The sequence below is a fragment of the Vipera ursinii genome (genome assembly GCF_947247035.1).
Source record: "Vipera ursinii genome assembly, chromosome: 2".
In the NCBI taxonomy this organism is placed as follows: Eukaryota; Metazoa; Chordata; class Lepidosauria; order Squamata; family Viperidae; genus Vipera; species Vipera ursinii.
The window spans coordinates 94287897-94311028 of record NC_139513.1 but is presented as its reverse complement, the minus strand read 5'-3'; the positions used below and the strand labels follow the sequence as shown (position 1 = coordinate 94311028).

Here is a 23132-nt window from a genome sequence, read left to right as displayed (position 1 = left end):
GAAGCTGCATGAGAATCAAGATAGCTAACTTGTATACCTATTTTATGAATTTTATCTATTACATAGGAGTAGGATTAGATGATCCTTGTGATCTCTTCCAACCGCATGATTCTAAGAGTGCTGACACTGCATTAAGATTTAAATCCAAGTAACAAATAGCTGAGGGACGCGGTGGCTCAGTGGGTTGGGATGCTGAGCTTGTCGATCAGAAGGTTGGCAGTTTGGCGGGTCAAATCCCGAGTGCCGCGTAACAGAGTGAGTGCCTGTTACTCATCCCAGCTTCTGCCAACCTGGCAGTTTGAAAGCACGTAAAAATGCAAGTAGAAAAATAGGGACCACTACGGTGGGAAGGTCACAGCGTTCCGTGCGCCTTTGGCATCTAGTCATGCCGGCCACATGACCACGGAGACGTCCTCGGACAAGCGCTGGCTCTTCGGCTTTGAAACGGAGATGAGCACCGGCCCCTAGAGTTGGAAACGACTAGCACGCATGTGCGGGGGAACCTTTACCTTTTTAACAAATAGCTGAAAAACTGGGCAAAAGCCGGGTTAGGGGGCCCAGGTGAAATATAGACAAATTTTAAGTGACTTTTACATTTAAGGAGGGCATGGGATCACAATGGGCAGAACAATTGTGTGAACCATACAACGGAACCACAGCATGTATATAGGAAGGGTCAAGATTTTCTGTCCCCCGCCCCCCACACAAATGTTTTAGGATGTGCACTAAAGTTTTGTGTGTTTTGTGCTGCTTAATGGTGGGAACACTGTTTTTCATTAAGATTTTGTTCCATTTCAGCTGGAAGGGGCCAAGTCCCAAGTCCCAGGCCAGATATTCTTCCTGAACAATAACTACCCTTTTTTTCTTTCTTTCTTTTTTTTTTTAGGAAGGAAGGAGTATCTGAAGTGAGCAACAATGCCCTGATCCTTCAGTCTGGTTCAGCAGGCCAGACAGAATGATAGTGGCAAGATAGAACCTGAGGATCATTGCTTAGCTATCTGTCTATATGAGATGAGAAAAGCTACAATACAGTAAGAATCTAGTTATTGAGCTTATTAAATTTTAAGCCTAGATGAACAACTGTGCATTTCCCCCCATTTTCAGGGCAGCAGATTTACCTGTTTTAAGCAATCTGGAGAAAAGAGGTCTTCCATCACCTTTTGCCACCCTTTGCATTCAGATAAACTACTTTTTGGTAGAGGAAATTTTCAAAGACGACCAGGATTAAAACAATGCAGAAAGCATCCACTGACCCAATTGCTTGCTAGGCTATCCCAGTAGACACATAATCTATCCATGTTCTCTTCTTAATGATAACGTACACCAGGTGGACATAATCCATTCATTTTTCTTTGGAAATTGAAGGGATTGTATTGGTTGAGAATGCTTTTACATTTTGTGCAGAGAATACAACAGAGAATCAAAAATAACTAGATAGCAAGTGACCTCACAGTGCTTTTTTGACTCAAACTACAAACAGGCTTAGAAAAGATTTTAGCTTGACTATGTACAATAATTGTCAATGTAATTTCCTACATCCATTACATTAGCCAATCTTTTGTCTACCAATGTTGTATCTGGGGAAGAAAGAACATGGAAAGGAGGACTATGAGGATTAGAGTCATAAAGCAAAGCAAACTTAGGTCAAACGTAAAATTGGTTCCCAAAGAATTATGCTTAACCTTGGGTACTTGTAACATTGATATACTCTTTTCTAGCCAACTTCCAACAACCTGGATTTTTGCTGTCTCTTCCCATCTACATATAATAATAACCTGTTCTTTACAGTACGAAGTTAATAGTTTGTCATTAACTGTACCAAGCATCTATTGATCCTAAGAGCCATCAATGGTCTTTTACCAAACGACCATCACAGCTAGTATTTCTTTATGATAGTTGCAGACTTAAATATTTTTAATGATTGCCATCTATCCCCTGCAAGAAAAGGAATTGCCCCTTGCACTTACTAGTGAATTCTACTTATAAAATGGCCCTAATGAATTTATCTTGATTTGTATGTCCCATTGTTCCATTTCCTGATTCACATAGTGTACACACAGACCTCCAAGTTGCAGATATATTGGTTATATTTTTAAGAGCTACTTTATTTAAAGGTACCAATAAGTGGAAAACTCCCACAGCAAAAATATTATTTCCTCTTATTCCGTGTCTGTGATATATTGTATATAGTCAGTTATACGTATTTAAAAATTGATTTTTCATTTTGAAGTCTATTACGGTCTAAGGCAGAGTTGCAATTCGGCTCTATTTTATTTTTATTTTATTTTTTTTGAAAACATCTAAGAAAAATGTGGTACTACTCCCTCTAGCGGGCCTGCAAAAACCTCTTTCCCATAGGCACTGGATTTAACCCAATTATCAGCAATCTTGACATTTTACCAATAAAAATTATACCTACAAAGTGAACTTAACCTTTCCCTATTTGGAGTGCCTTTTATACAGTAAAGAGCATACTCTTTCCTGTTAATGGTCAAGTGGCTTAAAAAATAAACAGACATAAAGGGTGACAATCTGGGCCTTAAGGAGCTCTGCAAGATTGTGGGCCACAAGTCCTTATGGTGGGAAGAGAGACTCAGCGTCTAGCCTCAAGGTTCCTTAGCAAGGTATCTGCCTTATCTTGAAAGCAGTGTGCAATTTTATCTGCTAAGCTCCATGAGCTAAAGTAAAAGCCTGCCCTTTCGGTAGCAGCACCTGAGTGAAAACTACATTTATCTTAAAGATTATTATTTTGGTCATCTTCTTCCTCGTTGTCTTTGGTTTGTGTCACCGTCAAGTTCTCCTGCATTTTGTTATGTTCTTGTCGTGCCCTAAAATGTATATAAGAGAAACCAAAGTCCATGATCAGGTAGCAATAAAGTCCAACAGTTCCCCAAAAGCTTACCATCTGCATTGGGGTGGGGCTGGGGGGTGCCTTCGAGTTAGTCTGGACCAGTCCCTTCAGTTTCTTGGCAAAACTTCAGAAGTGATTTGCCCTTGCCTTCTTCCTAGTATTCCCAAGCTGGCTTTATGCCTAAGGCAGGACTACAACTCACAGTCTCCTGGTTTCCAGCCTGGTATCTTAACCAGTATTCCAAACTTCTGTATTAGCCAAGATACAATCAGTTCTCCTTTTGTTAGGCTTGTTATGATTCCAGTTATAAAGTCTATACACCATCCATTTCAAGAACATATTGCTTGTTACAAATCTATGTTAACTGAATTTCTTAAGCCAACAATCAAAACTTAAAGATCCAGCCTATAACACTATAACTTTCATACACTATGCAATAAAATATTCACTATGCTGGAAAGTGGATAAAAAAGCAGGAATGATTGAAAATAACAATAACCACCCAATGTATTGCTGGTTATGCTATGTTTGTAAGAATGGTCTCAGAAAGTCAAGAAATGGAATTATGGGAGACCTCGACTTATGACCAAAATTGAAACCAAAACCTCTGTCACTAAGTTGTGCATTAAATGAGTTGTGCCCAGTTTTACGACCTTTTTCACCCTAGTTGTTTAAGGAAATCACATTAAGCAAATCTGACTTCTCCCATTGACTTCGCTTGTCAGAAGTTCCCATGGGAAATTCATAAATGGTGTTTATATGACTGGGATGCTGCAGCCATTGTAATACATTCCAGTTACCAAGCATCCAAATGTTGATTATGTGACCTCAGAGACTCTGACATAAGTGTGAGGACTGGTTGTACATTAATTTTTTCAGCACCATTGTAACTTTTAATGGTTAAACAAATGGCTGTAAGTCAAGGACTACCTATGTATTGGGGGAAATAGCTACTGTTTGAAAATCTGTCTTTGTTATTGCTCATCTTCTACTATATAGCTATAGCAGATACAATTTCTTTCTGGAAGGAGAACAAGGCAGGGGGGAAAAGGAAAACATTATTCTATATTTTTGTCAGAAAGATATTCAAAATTTAAATTCAGTGGGCTTGCCTACCTCAGTGAAATAAGTTTGAGCAACTGCCGAGTAAGAGTGTACAGCAATGCCAGGCTTCCAGTGCTTTTCTATGGATTTTGTGCCAAAATCACTACCTAATTATCTGAGGAACAGTAATCAGATTTCCTTAGTTCTAAGTAATCTTATTGATGTGCTAAGCTAAAGTTTATATTTTCAGGTCAATGCTTACTTTTCTCTGTTGAAAATCATGAAGTCCCTTTGTATTGACTCCAGATTTTTCTGCAGCTGGCAGGTCTTACATTAAGAAAGAAAAAAGATCAGTTAATGAGAATTCATCATTGTAGTATTTGATGCAAGAAGCCACTAAACCTGTCAAGAAAGGCATTTCAGAGGAATTCAAACAATTGATCCATAAACTAAATTATTAGCTGATTCAGTTGTGGATCTCTCTTAATAGAAACTAAACGCATCTACCAACCTGGATCAAATGCATCAAATTTGATCAAGCATTATTTCTAGGTTATTTCCCTCAGTAGTTGACAATCCAATTTTTAGCATTCAACCTGATTTCTCTCGAACTTGGTTTACCTGAACAGGGGGCTCTAGTAGTAATAGACTAAGGATAATGGCCTTCCTCAATACATCTTGCTTTGCAAAAATAACTGACTTAGTAGCAGTGATAATGAAGATAGTATCTCTTGGAAGCAGCTAGAGTCAGATCCTATGGGCACTGATTCCATTCTTTCTCTCCTTCTTGATATCTAATCTTTCTGGCTTTGTTTGCATCCAGTATTGGGGTAGAGAAGGGGAGAAAGGAGATACAAATCTGAAACAAGAAAGTTCTATTTCTTGATTTCTTTCTTTTTCACAAAAAAGGATGTGTTTTCCCTGCTTTGCTACAGTTTTCAGCCCCGCTCTGGAAAGCTAATGAACCTAGAAAAAATTGCCAACATCACTGGACACTTATTATTTCTACTGTCTCTGGGATTTTCCTTTCTATTCACCTCACCAAATCTAAAAGTAGCTAAAAAAATAGAACTATTCTATTCTATTCTATTCTATTCTATTCTATTCTATTCTATTCTATTCTATTCTATTCTATTCTATTCTATTCTATTCTATTCTATTCTATTCTATTCTATTCTGCCACAACCTTAATGTAAGGTATTGCTCATAGAATTTAAAATAATCTAAATCTGGTATTTAAAAAATCTAAAACTGGTATGTCTGTGGCCATTCCTCAGTTTTGTAAAGGTTTCAACAGGTGCTCTAATATTTTAAAAAATATTATAAATATACTGTAGCACCAGTTAATCATTTAAATGACAAAAATGAGAAAGCACAGAGGGTTATAGACTGCACATTTTGGCTGCTGTCCTATTCATTTGGGGCATTGCCATTAAAGTCAGTGTGATTTAGATGTGAGATTTCTGTCTTTTAGATCAATATACCTAATGAAACTGGAAGACATTAAAATGCCGGCACCCTCACATCAGCCAAAAACATCCTTTGGATAATTCAACCATCCAACTCTATTGTGCCTCACCTCTGAGGATTCATTTTTGTTGCTTTCCTTCTCCTTCTTAGCCAAGCGCTTCTTCTTTTTATGAAGTGGCTTGGACTCCAGGATCATTTCCTCAAGTTCAAAGGTTGGGTCACAGTTTAACTTCCCTTTCTAGGGAGGAAGGCACACACAGAGAGAAATTGTTACCCTTCCCCCCAAATAAAATAAACTAAAAGAAAGACATTTGCATGGACAAGGCTCTTCAATCATACCATAGACGTGAGACAAAACAGTTTCCCCAGTTAAAACTATTAGGACTCTCTGGAATTTCAAAATAGATTAATATAGAGGAGACCTTGAATTGGACAGCTAGGATCAATAATTATAAAAGTATAAAAGCCTTTAACCACAAATACAAAATCCCTCATGCACCATTAAAGAGAGCACACTTTAGATTCTCTCATCAAGCCACCTAATGGGACCTCAAGAACAAGTTTTCTTGAAGGCAACTCCTGATTTTTTAAAAAATAAAATCAGTGTTCCTCCCCTCCCCCCAAATATATGACTGGCCCCTGCAGGCCTGGAGTCCCAGTTGACTGAGTTGTTATATATTACCGTGTTTCCCCAAAAGTAAGACTTACCCCAAAAATAAGCCGTAGCTTGATTTTTTTGGGGGGTGGGCCTAATATAAGCCCTACCTCCAAAATAAGCCCTAGTTTTGGGGCAAGACACACACTTAAAAATCAAGCTAGGGTGAGGGAGGTGGAGCTGCCCCACGTGCCCCACAACCACTTACCTTGCAGCCAGGCCTCTCCTTGCCAGCCCACTTCTTCTGCGGCGTCCCCCGGCCTGCGAAATACAGAATGAAGCTGCTCCTTCGGCTGCAGAAGAAGTGGGCCAGCTGGGTGGCCGGAGGTGAGTGGAAAAAACAACACCCCCACACACACACAAAAATAAGACCTGGTGCCTCTTTTGGAGGCAAAAAAAGAGAGATCAGGTCGCATTTTGGGGGAAACACAGTCTAATCTGGTTGCCATTTCATCGTTTTAGGTGTTTAATATATATATATATTGTGTTGCTTTAGAGAGGGGAGAGGTACTTGTTGCTGAGTTTTGGGCAACTCTAGAAATGCTATAAATACGTGAATGAATAAATAAACTAATTTTTGTGCCATTTGATTGATCTTAATTTAATGATTAAACCTAAATTATTGATTTGGGGTTTTAAGAAGCTTATGTTTCTCTTCAGACTTTACCCTGTTGGTGTGTGAAATATGCATCATGATAGTTTATTGCTTTATACATTAAGAAACATGCCAGAGAGTCACCATCATTATAACTCTAGTTTCAAAATTAAGAAAACATTCAAAATAAAATTCTTACATTAGGAAGAAATCCAGGCAATACTGTCTTCTGTAAAACAGCATCCCAATTGATATCAGCCAAGTAAGGAAACTCCTGGATATGACTCAGATGAAAAAATCTTTCCTCTGAATTTATTTCCACTAACTAGAAATTAGAATTAAAGCAGTTTATTAAAAAAAACATCAGAATACAAGACAGTTGCAGACTGAATACAGAAAAGGATGATACGTGCCTCTTTATCTATCTCAGACATAATAGGGAATCTCCAGCCCATGAATTTTTACTGTTCAAGATTTTCCATGCAGCCTATAGGTTGTTTGTGAATATCCTGCTCTGACTTTTCCTCAAATTCTGAGCTCCTGTATAGCACTTCTAAACCCTTTAAAAGATTGCAACAACCATTACTGTTGCTTCAGACAGAAATACTTGGATAAATAAACTAACTAAAGGAGGATCAAGCAAGAAATGTCCAATGCAGTGTACAGTAAAAGAGTTTCCTAAAAGGATTGTGTAGTTTAGGTTTTCCTGAATTCCTAAAACAATCAAGTGGAACTATTTGACGGTGTAAAATAACGACCCACTAGGTGTTAAAATGCATTCCGTGGAAGAAAAAGGTAGAATGACTCATATAGCTTCCATATCTAGCAGCAGCCCTGTATCTCCAGTAATGTCCTATTCCTGGTGGAATCAGCTCCTATTCAATCAAAAGGCTTGGAAGGGTGAGCATCTTAACCAACATCTGCTCTCTAAAGTTCACTCACCTTTTTAATCAATGAGATCATGTCCTGTGACCAAGCAGCAGGATACATGATGGTGGCCGTCTTGTACACATGCAAAATTTCATTGGCAGAATTACTAGAGCGGATGTGGTATGGTCTCTGCAAGGAGAGAAGAAAGCAAGGACACTTAAACAAAGCCCTCATCCAACAAGAACAGAGTAGTGAATTCTCTGTTTTCGGTTAAATGAGTTTTTTTAGAGGGGGGGGGAAGTCTCATTGTATTGTAATGGGCTGACAACTTCTCCAAGGGACCTTACTCTCCCCCCTCCTTCCTTAGTGTCCACTAATGTTCTTAGTTAAGGCATTGTGGACACTAGGAAATTTTTTTGAAGTGAACAGATCAACACAGGAGAGGAAGTCAACAGAAAAGTTACACTTAAAAAGCTGCATGTAAGCAACGGCAAAAGATCAAGGATTTTCCAATTGGTATTTCACTCAATGCAAATTGAGTTCAAGGAAAATCACTTTAGTGGCATGTGTGTGATAGGTGTGAATTCTTTCAATATTCCTAGAAATACTTAAAATTGTATTCTTTTTTTTCTGAATTGAAATATATTCTGTTTTGAAATAAGACAAAAGAGAAGTCAAACTGACATGGTTTTAAACACACTCTCAAAATGTTTTGTAATAAATCCTCTGGACATTAAATGCAATCAATTAAATTAAGGAGCATATTTTCCCATCATGCCTGCAGTAGTGTGGCTAATCCATTCAACTTTGAAAAGAAAATTTAACCAGCAGAAGAGCATTTCTAGCCTCTTCTTGTGTTGTATTAAAGAGCAGCACAAATGATGAGAATTTGTGCAATACTGCAATACCGGGAGCTACAAGCTCACCTGGCATGTTTGCCTATGCCTTGCGTAGAAATTAAAAGCAAAACCTTTAGCCACCCCTGAGCTTCAAATCTTTTGTAAAAAGCAACCTGTCAAATTCTAGTCTCAAATTGCTGTCTCAAATTACCACCATTACTCCAGAATGACGAGTGATAATGAAAGAAAATGTGTCATGAGCATGTAGGGGAAAATAGATATGATATTATTTCAGAATCATAAGCGACTTCCATTCCCAATGTTCTCAGGATGGAGTCTGGCATCGTCTCTTTATGGAGCAGTTCAGGGCATAGCTTCTCACTTCAATCATCTGACAACGTTGGAATTTGCACCCTTGGAATATGCAAGATTTTGCATTTCAGGTAACAGGCTTTATCCAGAACCTATTTAATATTAGTTATGTGCTACAGAAAACAAACAACCTGATAAATGCAGAATTCTGTTAAGAAAAACAAGTCAGATACAATGGGGAGAGGACAGAAAGAGGAAGATCTGAAAACCATTAATCTAGGCACACATTCAGTAATGCTTAACTTTGGTGTAATTTGCTTTGTGTGTATACAAAACAGCAAAGAATACAGAAAATATAAGGCACCAGGTATTTGAGAAAACCTTTGCTTTTAAGGCCTTTTAAAAAATATAACCTTTTGACTGAATTACAATAATTCAATTTTGATTTTTTTTATTTATTTTATTTTAATCCCATTTATATCCTGCCCTTCTACGAAGACTCAGGGCGGCTTACAAGCTTAGCAGTAGCCTTCATTCTATGTATATGCCTGCTTATTAGGGCTTTCACACCCCTCCCAAGCGGCATTATTACAAAGTCAGCTTGATTTTGAAAATCAAACAACTATTTAAGAAGTAATTATAAAAGAAATTAGTTTTTTTCCCTCTGCATAAGATGTAACTGGCATTAACAGATTAGTACTCCCTTTAAAACAAACATTACTGTAAAACAAAAGAAAACAAACATGTTGTGCTTTAGAAATTTTAACTACCTCCAATAATCAGACAAGCAACATGTTACTAATTTGGAATTGACCCACATACTCAGCTCCAAAAAAATCATCCTACCCCCATTCCAGGATTACGTCTAATGGGATCATATGTGCCTAAATAAATTTTAAAAATTGGCACAAATGCACTTGAATAGGAAGTTATAAATGTGATGTCATATTATTTCTAAGTTAAAGAACGGAACAAATAAGAACTTGCATATTTCCACTATAGTAAATTTCCCACTTTACTCAAATATTTCATAAAATGCCTACTGTCTTCTATACAATCCGCTGCAAACTTTGAAAATATGTTATGACCCAATGAACCAATAAGGCATGTTGCAGCATGAAATGTGTTGGGTTACTAATTCACACACAGCAGTCCACTTCTTCAGACTGCATGCTTAGTCCATAATTTTGAAAGGTCTTTTGAAGTATAGTTCCACTTTGTTCTTTATAGTTTTTGAATTGATGATATTTTTATGATAACCTTTATAAGCAGACATTAACATTTATCAGTAAATAAATTTCTTCAAGCAGAACAGCTTCCCTTTAGAATGTTAATGACTCTACTACAGATAGTCCTCAAGTTACAACAGTTCATTTAGCGACCGAAGTTACAACAGCACCGAAAAAGTGACTTCTGACCATTTTCCACACTTACAACTGTAGCAGCATCCCCATGGTCACATGATCAAAATTCAGATGCTTGGCAGCTGACCTACATTTATGACGGATGCAGTGTTCCGGGTCACGTGATCCCTTTTTGCGACTTTCTGACATACAAAGTCAGTGGGGAAGCCAGATTGCCTTCACTGCCATGTTATTAACTTAACAACTGCAGTGATTTAAATTAACATCTGTGGCAAGAAAGGTTGTAAAATGGGGCCAAGCTCACTTAGCAAATGTCTCACTTAGCAACAGAAATATTGGGCTCAGTTGTGGACTACTTGTTTACACAGTGGATGCAGCTCTGGAAAGTAATTGCTTCTGAATAGTTTAAACATGATGAAATCATGAATAGATAGATAGGTAAATGGATGGATGGTACCATACCCGGCCTCTGAGGAGTTCATAGGCTGTAATTCCTAATGACCACCAATCAACAGCATAGGAATAGCCTTCAGTTTTTGTAGCAGTAAACATCTCGGGTGCTGCAAAAAAAGAGAAATTCAAGATTTGCCTTAGGATGGAATATTCCACAAGATGATTGACTTTTCTTTCTCTAGAGTAATGCAAGTTCTCATAAGAAATTCTAGTGTTATGCAATAAGCAACTCTGGAACATCTTCAGTTGCTGGAGAATAGACGTCAGTGTGACCTTCTTGACTTCCCTGAGACGGCTGAGTGATCTGTGTGAGAACAAAATGCTGGGGTAGATCATTTTTTGTCATACCCTCTTTCTTACATTTATTTTATTTATTTATTTTAATCCCATTTACATCCTGCCCTTCTCTGAGGACTCAGGGCGGCTTACAATCTAAGAAGCACAAACCAATGTGCTTAGCAATAGCCTTCATTCTATGTATATGCCTGCTTATTAGGGCTTTCCCCCCCCCCAGTGGCATTATTACAAAGTCAGCTTATTGCCCCCAACAATCTGGGTCCTCATTTTACCTACCTCGGAAGGATGGAAGGCTGAGTCAACCTTGAGCCTGGTGGGACTTGAACCTGCACTAATTGCAGGCTGCTGGTGTTACTTAAGGAGGCATTAGCCCACTGCTCCACCAAGGCTCTGTGAATTATTAGAAAGGAAGGAGAAACCATTGTGCCCTTTGCCTCTTTTTTTCAGCTGACTTTAATCTGGACCATCATACTACTAACTCCTTAATCAGAATCATGCTATTCTAATAATGGCCTTTGGAGGAGATCCCGTCAGACCTAGGGCTAAATTGCATCTTCTAATAATTAAAAGAGGAAGTTTGTCTTACTAAAATTAAAAAAGAACATGAGAACCAAGAGACTTTCCCAAGTTCTTCAAAAAAAAAACATAGCTGTTCAAAAGGTCACTGCACAATGTGCTGTATTTTGTGCTCTTGAACTCTTTGCTCTTATTCTCTCAGATCCTGCATAAAGCTTTTCACACCTCTTTCTCGCAACCTCCAGGTTACACTTCGACTAACTCGTTGGCTATTTCACATAAAAACAAAAGCATGAAAATGGCCACCTTTACTATGTTGTTGTTGTTGTTGTTGAAGAAGAAGAAGAGCACATTTTGCACCTGCTTAATAAGTGCAAGCATAATTCAAGTCATCTGAAATATTCCTTCATATATTCCAACACACTTTAAAGTGAAATATAATAAATGAAGAGCAAATGGAAGGGAGCAGGCAACTGACTATATATAGTTTTAACGCAAGGTTAGGTATTATCACTGCTCTTCTCCCCCAGCCACATTGCCGGCAAGTGCACTGAGCAGAAAATAGCCGCAATTAATCCTTTTTTGATTCTAAGAATATTTGGTGAATTGGTTAAAATATTCCGTAATGAACAAGGATAGAGGAAATAACAGTGGTTCAAGAGTAAGCATCAATAAATCTAATTAATGTCAGTAAGATATGCAATCATGTATACAGTCCATTTAATATAATTTTGTATAACCTGTCAAAAGTATGCCTTAACATCGATGTGGGATGGGCGATCTAATTATGACTCACATGGAGAAACCCAAGAACTGTATCTATAGTTTTGGATTAGACTTGCAGGATTTCCTATAGGTAAACTGAGGTCAGATCAGCCATCCATGCAAGGACCTTTTAAGGTTTGCAGAACTGAAGCCATTCCAAGTCTATCACATGTAAGTCCAGATCAGCTTTGAAGTATTTTCTGAATCATGCCAACTTTGTTTCTTAAAACTGTTTTAATATTTACTAAGAAGGAAGCTCAAAATCTCCACAGAAAACAAATCAATATCATACAAATAACTTGGCTCCATTGACTACTCACCCATATATGGTTTCGTGCCAGCAATGTTGGTAACCTGTGTATCTTTAGTTAGCACTGTAGCAATATTGAAATCTGTTACATGAACATGCCCTATGAATGAGATAAAAAGATAAATTATCAGTAGAAAGTTTCACTTCTATTTAATGTTCCATTCTGGTGTGGCAATTAATTCTACTCCTATAATTATAACAGCAGAGGGAAGAAAAGAATTTTATGTGGATTATGTGCTATATTCCAAACAATGAATAAACTTGTTTTAAAGTTTCTCATAAAACATTATGGAATCAATCTAGCAACATTTTGCATAACAATCCCCTTAGAGAAAATCTAAGAAAGGGGAAAGGAAAGGAACAGAAAATCCTTATACTTCCAAGCCACCCACAAAACTCATACTAATCCGCCATAATTAATCATTATTCTAAGCCATATTTTTTGACAATCACATGAAACAGTTTGAGAATATTGACCGGCTCCTATCTGAACCACTAGTTCAGCATAAAGCTCATTCATTAAGTAATACATAAAAACCTAGTGAAAGGAGTGTTATAGACCTTTCCTTTAGGAAAGACCATGATTATATAGCATGGGAGTAATTTTAATACGGATTTCTACATAATATTTCAAGTGGAGTCTGTGACCAGACTGCTTTTTAATCAATTTCAATTGTTATGCCAAAAGCACTTTTTCCTAGTAAGTAACAACAGCGATCCATCTACTAATTAAATACTTGATTTTTGTAATGTGCTCCAATTAGGGCTACCCTCTATAGTAGAAAACATTGCTTTTCTTTTTACTCTCCTAATGGACTTAAGCCCAATCATATCTTGGCTGCAGAATTCCCATTTTCTATTCAAATTGTTTGGGATTATCTACCTCTAACACCAACTGGTTTATCTGTCTGCTACTTGCTACTGAATTTTTTCGTGTTGAGACTTCTCAATGCAATACTGAGGCTCTATTGTGCACAAGCCTTTAAGAAGGCTTTAAGAACACAACTTTTTAAAATCGGCTTTCATCCATGCGTAGTGTAATTGAAACTTTATCTTTAACATGTTAAATAGCAATATAATAATTTTAATTTCAACATGCTTGGATTTTATAGCTAATAAGACTTTGGTAGTGAAATACCCTAGCAATCTAATAAATAACATCACATAAACTTAAAAAAAAACCCTACAGAAGTTTGTGCTGGAGCTTAAAATATGATCCTCCAAGGAAGGAAAGCCACTGGAAAACAAGCAGTCTTAACAGTCTAAATATAGGTACATAGGCTGCAAAAACAATGTCTCGGGGGAGAAAACCTGAACAATAGGTAAAAGGCTTTTTGCACACATGAATGGAATTACACACCTCTCTTGCCATGGTTGGTGAAACACAGATAAATTGCAAAGAGGAAATAGTTAGAATGACCTCAATTTCAAGGACAATCAGAGAAAAGATGATTCCAAACAAATTCTAAAATAACCAGCTAAAACACATTAAATTGAAAGCCTTTGCAAAAATACTTATTTCAATGGTCCCCTTGGTTGCAACATTGTCACAACAATAGCACTGATTCAAACACTGGGGCATGCAAATGTCACTGGAATTGTTGATTCGTACTCTTTGACTAGTTGTTAACATAAACACAAATTACCGCAAAGTAGATTTTCCCTCCCCTTCATGGATTACTGCCTTGCCGTGGTGAAGGGGCTTGCGTAATTCAGTGAAGCTATGAGCTATGCCGTGTAGGGCCACCCAAGACGGAAAGGTCATAGCAGAGAGTTCTGACAAAACGTGATCCACTGGAGAAGGAAATGGCAACCCACTTCAGTATTTTTGCCATGAAAACCCCATGGACAGTACCAAAAGGCAAAACGATATGACGCTGGAAGATGAGCCCCTCAGGTCGGAAGGCGTCCAATATGCTACTGGGGAAGAGCAGAGGGCTAGTACTAGTAGCGCCAGAAAAAATGAAGTGACTGGGCCAAAGCCGAAAGGACGCTCAGGGAAAGCTGGACGTGGTCAAACAAGAGATGACAAGACTGAACATCGACATCTTAGGAATCAGCAAACTAAAATGGACAGGAATGGGTGAATTTAATTCAGATGACCATCAGGTATAGTACTGCAGGCAAGAATCCCTCAGAAGAAATGGAGTAGCCTTCATAGTCAATAAAAGAGTAGGAAAAGCAATACTGGGATACAATCCTCAAAATGACAGAATGATCTCAGTTCGAATCCAAGGCAAACCATTCAATATCACAGTAGTCCAAGTCTATGCCCCAACCACCAGTGCTGAAGAGGATGAAATTGACCAATTCTATGAAGCCCTACAGCACCTTATAGAACAGACATGTCAAACCCGCAACGTCACGTGACATTGTGCGACATATTGGAACTTTTTCCTCATTGCCGGCAATGAGGTAGGTGCAGTTTTTTCGTGATGTGTCTGGGCCACAAGCCGGCAGTTTGACACCCCTATTATAGAACTAACACCAAAAAATGATGTCCTTATCATCATGGGGGATTGGACTGCTAAGGTAGGAAGCCAAAAGATAAGCGCAATAACAGCAAAGTTTGGCCTTGGAGTACAAAATGAAGCAGAGCACAAGCTGATAGAATTTTGTCAAGAGAATACGATGGTCATAGCAAACACTCTTTTCCAACAACCCAAGAGACAGCTCTACACATGGACATCACCAGACGGTCAACACAGAAATCAGATTATTTATTTATTTATTTCATTAGATTTATATACCGCACCTCTCCAAGGACTCGGGGCGGTGTACAAGATATAAAAATTAAAATAAGATTAAATCAATAGCCCTAAGTAATAAATACATTCTAAAATTTAAATTTTTAAAAATATAACTCTAAATTCCAATCCCTCAGTCCAGGCCGGCCTGTTCAAACAACCAAGTCTTCAGGTCGCGGTGAAACAAGCAAAGGTTGGGAGCCATCCGAGGCTCAACTGGAAGCTGATTCCACAGGGCAGGTGCGGCCACAGAGAATGCTCTCCCCCTGGGAGGCGCCAGTCGACATTCCCTGACCGACGGCACCCTGAGGAGGCCCTCTCTGTGGGAGCGCACAGGACGATGGGAAGTTAATGCCGGCAAGAGGTGCTCCTGTAAATAACCCGGACCCATGCCATTTAGGGCTTTATAGGTCATCACCAGCACCTTGAATCTCACTCGGAAGACAACCGGAAGCCAATGCAGCTCGCAGAGCAGAGGTGTTACATGGGAGTGTCAGGAGACTCCCATCACAACTTGTGCGGCTGCATTCTGCACCAGCTGGAGCCTCCGAGTGGCATTCAAGGGCAGCCCCATGTAGAGAGCATTGCAGTAGTCTATCCGAGAGGTCACGAGCGCATGAGTGACTGTACGTAGGGCGTCCCGGTCTAAATAGGGCCGCAACTGGTGCACCAGGCGAACCTGGGCAAAAGCCCCCCTAGTCACAGCTCCTATATGATCTTCAAAATTGAGCTGTGAATCAAGGAGGACACCCAAGTTGTGAGCCCTATCTACAGGGGGTAACACCTCACTCCCTATAGATAACGATGGAATAGAATGGACAACCCGAGATGCCGATACGCACAGCCACTCGGTCTTGTTGGGATTTAGACGAAGCCTGTTCCTCCCCATCCAGACCCTCACCGCCTCCAGGAAACGGAACATCACGGAGAGGGCATCACTGAGTTGATCTGGGGTGGAAGTAAAAAGCTGGGTATCATCAGCATACTGATGATACCCCACCCCAAAACCACGAATGATCTCGCTCAGCGGCTTCATATAGATGTTGAACAGGAGAGGCGAGAGGACCGACCCCTGAGGGACTCCACAAACGAGAGGCCTCGAGGCCGACCTCTGTCCCCCTGTCAACACCAACTGCGAACAACCCAGAAGGTAGGAGGAGAACCACTGTAAAACAGTGCCACCCACTCCCAACCCCCTGAGGTGCCGCAGTAAGATACCATGGTCAATGGTATCAAAAGCCGCTGAGAGGTCTAATAGGACTAGGACAGAGGAGCAACCCCTGTCCCGAGCCCGCCAGAGATCATTCATCAGTGGGACCAATGCCGTCTCCGTGCTGTACCCAGGCCTAAAGCCCGATTGGTAGGGGTCCAGATAATCTGTTTCCTCCATAACAACAACAACAACAACAACAACAACAACAACAACAACAATAATAATAATAATAATAATAATAATAATAATAATAAGAAGAAGAAGAAGAAGAAGAAGAAGAAGAAGAAGTTGGAAGGGACCTTGGAGGTCATCTAGTCCAACCCCCTGCTAAGGCAGGAAACCCTATACCATTTCAGACAAATGGCTGGCCAGTCTCTTCTTAAAAACGTCCAGTGTTGGAGCATTCACCACTTCTGGAGGCAGGTTGTTCCACTGGTTAGTTGTTCTAACTGTCAGGAAGTTTCTCCTTAGTTCTAGGTTGCTTCTCTCCTTGACTAGTTTCCATCTATTGCTTCTTGTCCTGCTTGACTATATGCTCTGCAGCCAAAGATGGAGAAGCTCTATACAGTCAGGAAAAACAAGACCAGGAGCTGACTGTGGCTCAGATCATGAGCTTCTCATTGCAAAGTTTAAACTGAAGAAAGTAGGGAAAAGCACTAGGCCACTCAGGTATGAATTAAATCATATCCCTGTTGAATATACAGTAGAGGTGACAAATAGATTTAAGGAATTAGATCTGATAGACAGAGTGCCTGAAGAACTATAGACAGAGGTTCACAACATTGTACAAGAGGTGGCAACTAAAACCATCCCAAAGAAAAAGAAATGCAAGAAAGCAAAATGGCTGTCTGAGGAAGCTTTGCAAATAGCTGAGGAAAGGAGGGAAGCGAAAGGCAAGGGAGAAAAAGAAAGATACGCCCAATTGAATGCAGAATTCCAGAGAATAGCTAGAAGAGATAAGAATGCCTTCTTAAATGAACAGTGCAAAGAAATAGAAGAAAACAATAGCATAGGGAGGACCAGAGATCTTTTCAAGAAAATTGGAGTGATGAAGGGAACGTTTAATGCAAAACTGGGCATGATAAAGGACCAAAATGGCAGGGACCTAACAGAAGCAGAAGAGATTAAGAAGAGGTGGCAAAATTACACAGAAGAACTATACAAGAATGAGCTTAACGTCCCTGAAAATCACAGTGAGGTGGTCACTGATCTCGAGCCAGACATCCTAGAATGTGAAGTGAAGTGGGCCTTAGAAAAGCTGAGCAACAACAAAGCTAGTGGAGGTGACAGTATTCCAGCTGAGCTATTCAAAATCTTAAAAGACGATGCAGTAAAAGTGCTACACTCAATTTGCCAGCAAATTTGGAAAACTCAACAGTGGCTGCAGGATTGGAAAAGATCAGTTTACATTCCAATTCCAAAGAAAGGCAGTGCCACAGAATGTTCAAACTATCGCACCATTGCACTCATTTCTCATGCTAGTAAAGTTATGCTTAAAATCCTACAAGCTAGACTCCAGCAGTATGTGGATCGAGAACTACCAGAAGTACAGGCAGGATTTCGAAGAGGCAGAGGAACTAGAGATCAAATTGCCAACATACGCTGGATCATGGAGAAAGCTAGGGAGTTCCAGAAAAACATCTACTTCTGCTTCATTGACTATGCTAAAGCCTTTGATTGGGTGGATCATAACAAACTGTGGCAAGTTCTTAAAGAGATGGGCATACCAGACCATCTTATTTGTCTCCTGAGAAACCTATATGTGGGCCAAGAAGCAACAGTGAGAACTGGACACGGAACCACTGATTGGTTCAAAATTGGGAAAGGAGTCCAGCAAGGCTGTATACTGTCACCCTGCCTATTTAACTTATATGCAGAGCACATCATGAGAAAGGCAGGGCTACACAAATCAAAAGTAATATCAACAACCTAAGATATGCAGATGATACCACTCTAATGGCGGAAAGTGAAGAAGAACTAAAGAGCCTCTTGTTGCAGGTGAAGAAGAAGAGTGCAAAACTTGGGTTGAACCTTAACATTAAGAAAACCAAGATCATGGCATCCGGCCCTCTCAATTCCTGGCAAATAGATGGGGAAGAAATGGAGGTAGTGACAGATTTTATTTTCCTGGGCTCCAAGATCACTGCAGATGGGGACTGTAGCCAAGAAATTAAAAGACGCTTGTTCCTCGGGAGGAAAGCCATGGCAAATCTAGACAGCACACTAAAAAGCAGAGACATCACCCTGTCAACAAAAGTGCGTATAGTCAAGGCTATGGTCTTCCCAGTTGCAATGTATGGCACTGAAAGTTGGACCATAAAAAAGGCTGAGCACCAAAGAATTGAGGCCTTTGAACTATGGTGCTGGTAAAGACTCCTGCGAGTCCCTTGGACTGCAAGGTGATCAAACCGGTCAGTCCTAGAGGAGATCAACCCTGACTGTTCTTTAGAAGGCCAGATCCTGAAGTTGAAACTCAAATACTTTGGCCACCTAATGAGAAGGAAGGACTCACTGGAGAAGAGACTAATGCTGGGAAAGGTTGAGGGCAAGAGAAGAAGGGGACAACAGAGAATGAGGTGGCTGGATGGAGTCACTGAAGCAGTAGGCTTGAGCTTAAATGGACTCCAGAAGATGGTAGAGGACAGGAAGGCCTGGAGGAACGTTGTCCATAGGGTCGCGATGGGTCAGACACGACTTTGCAGCTAACAACAACAGATTTTCCCTGCACATCATTTCATTTCATGGGGAATAGGCAAGAACATTATGCTAAGATATAAAATAAAATACTTTTGTAAAACTTTTTCAGAAGAACCTAAATATTTTTCAAAGGAAAAATACTTCCATATTTAATCACAATGCTATGTAGAACTAAGTTTGTTATCCAATATACATTTACCTGGAACTACGTTCCACTGAAATTACTAAGAAATATATATTGGATTCGCCTTATTAAATCTCCATACATCCATGGGGGCTAAAACAGTAACAAAAGACAAAATGTTGTCTATCCCTGTTATCTCTTATTGCATAATATCACATTGCCTTTGGTTTAAAACATGACCCAGTGTGCCCCACAAAAATAATAATAAATGTTGTATAGTTCTCTTAAGAAGAGCAATAGCTGGATTGCTTGAGATTACTTGAGCTTAAAAAAAAACCTATGATACACTATGAAATCCGTAGAAATTTGTCGTTTGTATCTTTAGTCAGCAAAAACACCAGAGCTAGGTTAAAGGTTTGCCTCAACTTGTTTTCCATCTCACTAGAAGATGGCTTCATAAAATCTGTCATGATCCTACAGAAAACATTATATTTTGCTATACAGATGCAAGCATATACATGTTCTTGCAGCCAGATATAATTGTCACTTACCCTGCTCATCCAACAAGATGTTATCAGGCTTTATGTCCCTAAAATAGAAATTTTAAAAAGAGAGAAAATACATCAATAAGAACAAAATTTTGACAGTAAAAGTCTAGGGTAGGATATAAAAGCTTTATAATCCCTAGTTGTTGTCTGTTATAATGGTATCAATGAGTTCATTCTACATGCAGTTGTAAATAGTTAAATCTTTATTGGGATCATGAGTTCTAATTAAAACTAGAAACATAGTTTTGGTTTTTGTTTTAATTCATTTTTAGGCACTAAATTTCTATAGTTTCCATGTTTAATGATTTTCTAGCATCCTCTGGCAGCAATATTTTTTATCCCTGCCTCTCGTCTTCTCTTGCCACAATCATCAGTTCTGTATGTAGTACTGCTAAATAACAGAAAACTATGCTAGTTCTCTCTTTAGTAAAGTTAACACAGTTTTATTGACATATTGATTTAAAATATTTTCTACATCCATTTATTACTAGCTGCTTCCACATAATTGATAAAGTTTCACAAACTGTAAGTCTGTTTTTAAAACAAAGAGATACCCCAAAATATTTTTTGTTTCTGATTCAAGCAAGTGAATTTTAGTTTTAAAGTGTTACTATTAATTAATATAAAATAATGACACACATACATAGGCTCTCTTGAAGTCTATTTTCCTAGTTTATCTGGGAGCCACTTAATTTTGCAATCATATTTTACATTTGTTGGAGTGTCCAATTTGAGCCTTTCGATCCTCATCTTGCTCGATCATTAGTCAAAATGTGGCAGCCTGACTCAGGTCATGGGTATTGTGAGAATAAAATACACGTGGGGAGAAGGAGTGGGGAAAGAATCCATATTCAGTTTCACTTTCAATTTATTATAGACAAAAAGTCCTAATAGCAAGTTACAAATATAAAGTTTTGCATCAGATAAAACAGTTTAACTAATAAAACATTTCTTAAATATTACATAAAACACTTCAAACCCTTTAATAAAATTTATTAATGTGTTACTAAAGACTGTGTTTTTATACCCATAGTTAAACATATCTCTGCTGCCTCTGTAATTTTAAGATTTTCATCTTCAAATAAAATTGTAACATACTCAGCAATATCTCAGCAATATCTCAGCATTATTTCTGGTTTTGATTTAAAAATATGCCGGATAACAACCTTATAAAATTTACAATAGAATAATATATGATTCACCGTTCAAGAACAATAACAATACAGACAAAAAACTTTGAGAGATGTGGATTTTTTTAAAAAAAAACACTACCATATTGAATATTTGATGAAAACACATTTAATTTGGCTTTTGAAAAAAGGTATTCTGTAAGCTGAAAAATATATTTGTAATAAACTCCAAAAGTTACAGGGAACACATATCATAAGACTTTGGCTGTGGCCATTAATTCCTCTACTGAATTATGCACCGTTCAATTTTGGTTGCAAATATACATTTTTAAAAACAAGAAAGGATTGCTTCAAGAATTCATAAATGAGGTTTTTGAGACATGTGATTTAAATAGACAGCCCAAAAGATTAGTCAGATTGGAATTAATCTTGGTTATTTATTTTTCAGAGGTATGACATCAACATTTCATTGCATTAAACAAACATTATGAAGGTAAGGAGGGAGGGAGGGAGGGAGGAAGGGAGGGAGGGAGGGAGGAAGGAAGGAAGGAAGGAAGGAAGGAGGGAAGGAAGGAAGGAAGGAAGGAAGGAAGGAAGGAAGGAAGGAAGGAAGGAAGGAGAAATTTTAAAATGTTTTTAAATAAAATATTAAGAGTGTGTGTGTGAGAGAGAGAGAGAGATCATAAAACTATCACATATATAATTCATGTATACATGAACTATATTACTGTCCACCGTATATTTTTTACTACTAATATAGACAGTGATGTCCCCTTTATCCAGACATTGTTAATTTTTAACAAGAAGATAATTGCTGGTCCCAGTAGTGGTTATTAAACAAGGACTGCCTGTAATTGTCTTAAGCAAAGCAGCTGCAAATGAAACCATGACTATGCTTATTATCTTTCTTTCAGTTATCCTTTGTTTTACAGACCTGCAAAGATTGTAACTGTGAGGAGGATTGCTTGCAAAGTTACTTTTTCATCTTTCATTACTTTCTGTGAGAGTACATTTAGAAAGATGTGCTGTCTCTGTAACCTAGGTAATATTTTTTCAGTTTTTCAAGATATAAGTGAGAACATTCTCAGGGGAAAAAATCAATAACACCACTTACATTCTGCAGCAATATGGGGGAAATGGCTTCAGATAAGATTCTTTAATTTGGATTTTATACAAATTCTCCCTAACCATAGACACACACAACAACCTATGTCAGGAGGAAACTCAGACTGCAGTCTGAATGGTGCTGCTAAGATCCCTCCAGATGTGAATACCCTCATCCTATTTTTCTTGCAGAATCTAACACAGGGCTTTTCAACCAGTCGTACGGGTACCACTTGTGGTACATTGGTACCTGGCAGGTGGTACGCAACCATCCTAGAAAGTGGTAGCAGGGGAGGGGAATGAGCTGAACTGGTGGCAGCATTGCGCAAGCCTGAGCAAGAGATGGCTGGAGCTGCAGGGCTGTCAGGGCTTAGCGGAAGCACCAGGATCAGCGCCAGGCTCCAGCTGGAGCTCAGCGCTGATCCTGGCGCTTCTGAGCCCAGAAGAAGCACCGATCAGCTGGAATGTTGCAGCATCTCCAGGGTCTTGTGATTTACATTCAGATGCTTGGCAACTGATTCATATTTATGACAGTGACAGTGTCCCAGGGTTATGTGAAGTGACCAAAACCTGCTGCAACCACCCTGCAGACGGGGGGACTAAAAACCACCCCTATCCCCCACCCCACTGCCAATCCTCAACAGAAATGCTCACAGCAATGAAAACCTTGAACAGAAGGAAGAGTGCCGCCGGGTGGGCAGGCAGGTGTCTTGCTCAGCTGTGGCTTGGGGGGGCACTTTTTTCAATGCCATTGTAACTTTGAACAGTCACTAAGTGAACTGTTGTAAGTTGAGGACTACCTGTATTTAATCACTTTTTTTTTGATCAAGTTTTTGACACCTTGCTAGGCGACTGGTGGTACTCAGATGTTGCCATATCCTAAAAGTGGTACAATGAGTGAAAAGGTTGAAAAGCCCTGATCTAACATATTCCTCAAAGAATGTGACCTAGGAATATTTTGTCATAAAGGTACCTCAGTATCAGTAAACATAGAAATGCTTATTCATTTTCTCTGTAGCATAAGGACTTTAAAATATTTGTAAAAGGACATGACTGGTTCATGTGACCAATGAGGTGAAGCCTGGGTTTCATAATGAGAGGCAAGCAAAACTAAAGCATTAGTCTTGAAAAAGGGTAACAATGCTTGGCTGCTCTGAATCTGCAAGGCCTGAGGTTGTGGGAAGTCCAACCTTGCCCCACTGCGTCATTTCTAGAAGTACATCACAGG

At 39.0% G+C, this 23132-nt stretch overlaps 1 protein-coding gene across 1 annotated transcript in view; it reads right to left on the bottom strand.

The window, feature by feature from the left end:
• Nucleotides 1-2545: 2545 nt before the first annotated feature.
• The window catches only part of STK32A (serine/threonine kinase 32A), a gene marked incomplete at its 5' end in the record, with an annotated part of 69219 nt that continues 48632 nt past the window's right edge, over nt 2546-23132 (bottom strand). Inside the window, 8 exons of the mRNA XM_083355384.1 lie at nt 2546-2828; nt 4158-4222; nt 5475-5603; nt 6815-6940; nt 7558-7674; nt 10463-10560; nt 12352-12441; nt 19674-19711. Coding sequence (XP_083211510.1) covers nt 2735-2828; nt 4158-4222; nt 5475-5603; nt 6815-6940; nt 7558-7674; nt 10463-10560; nt 12352-12441; nt 19674-19711 — 757 coding nt within the window. The 3' untranslated portion in view covers nt 2546-2734. The remainder of the gene's footprint in view (nt 2829-4157; nt 4223-5474; nt 5604-6814; nt 6941-7557; nt 7675-10462; nt 10561-12351; nt 12442-19673; nt 19712-23132) is intronic.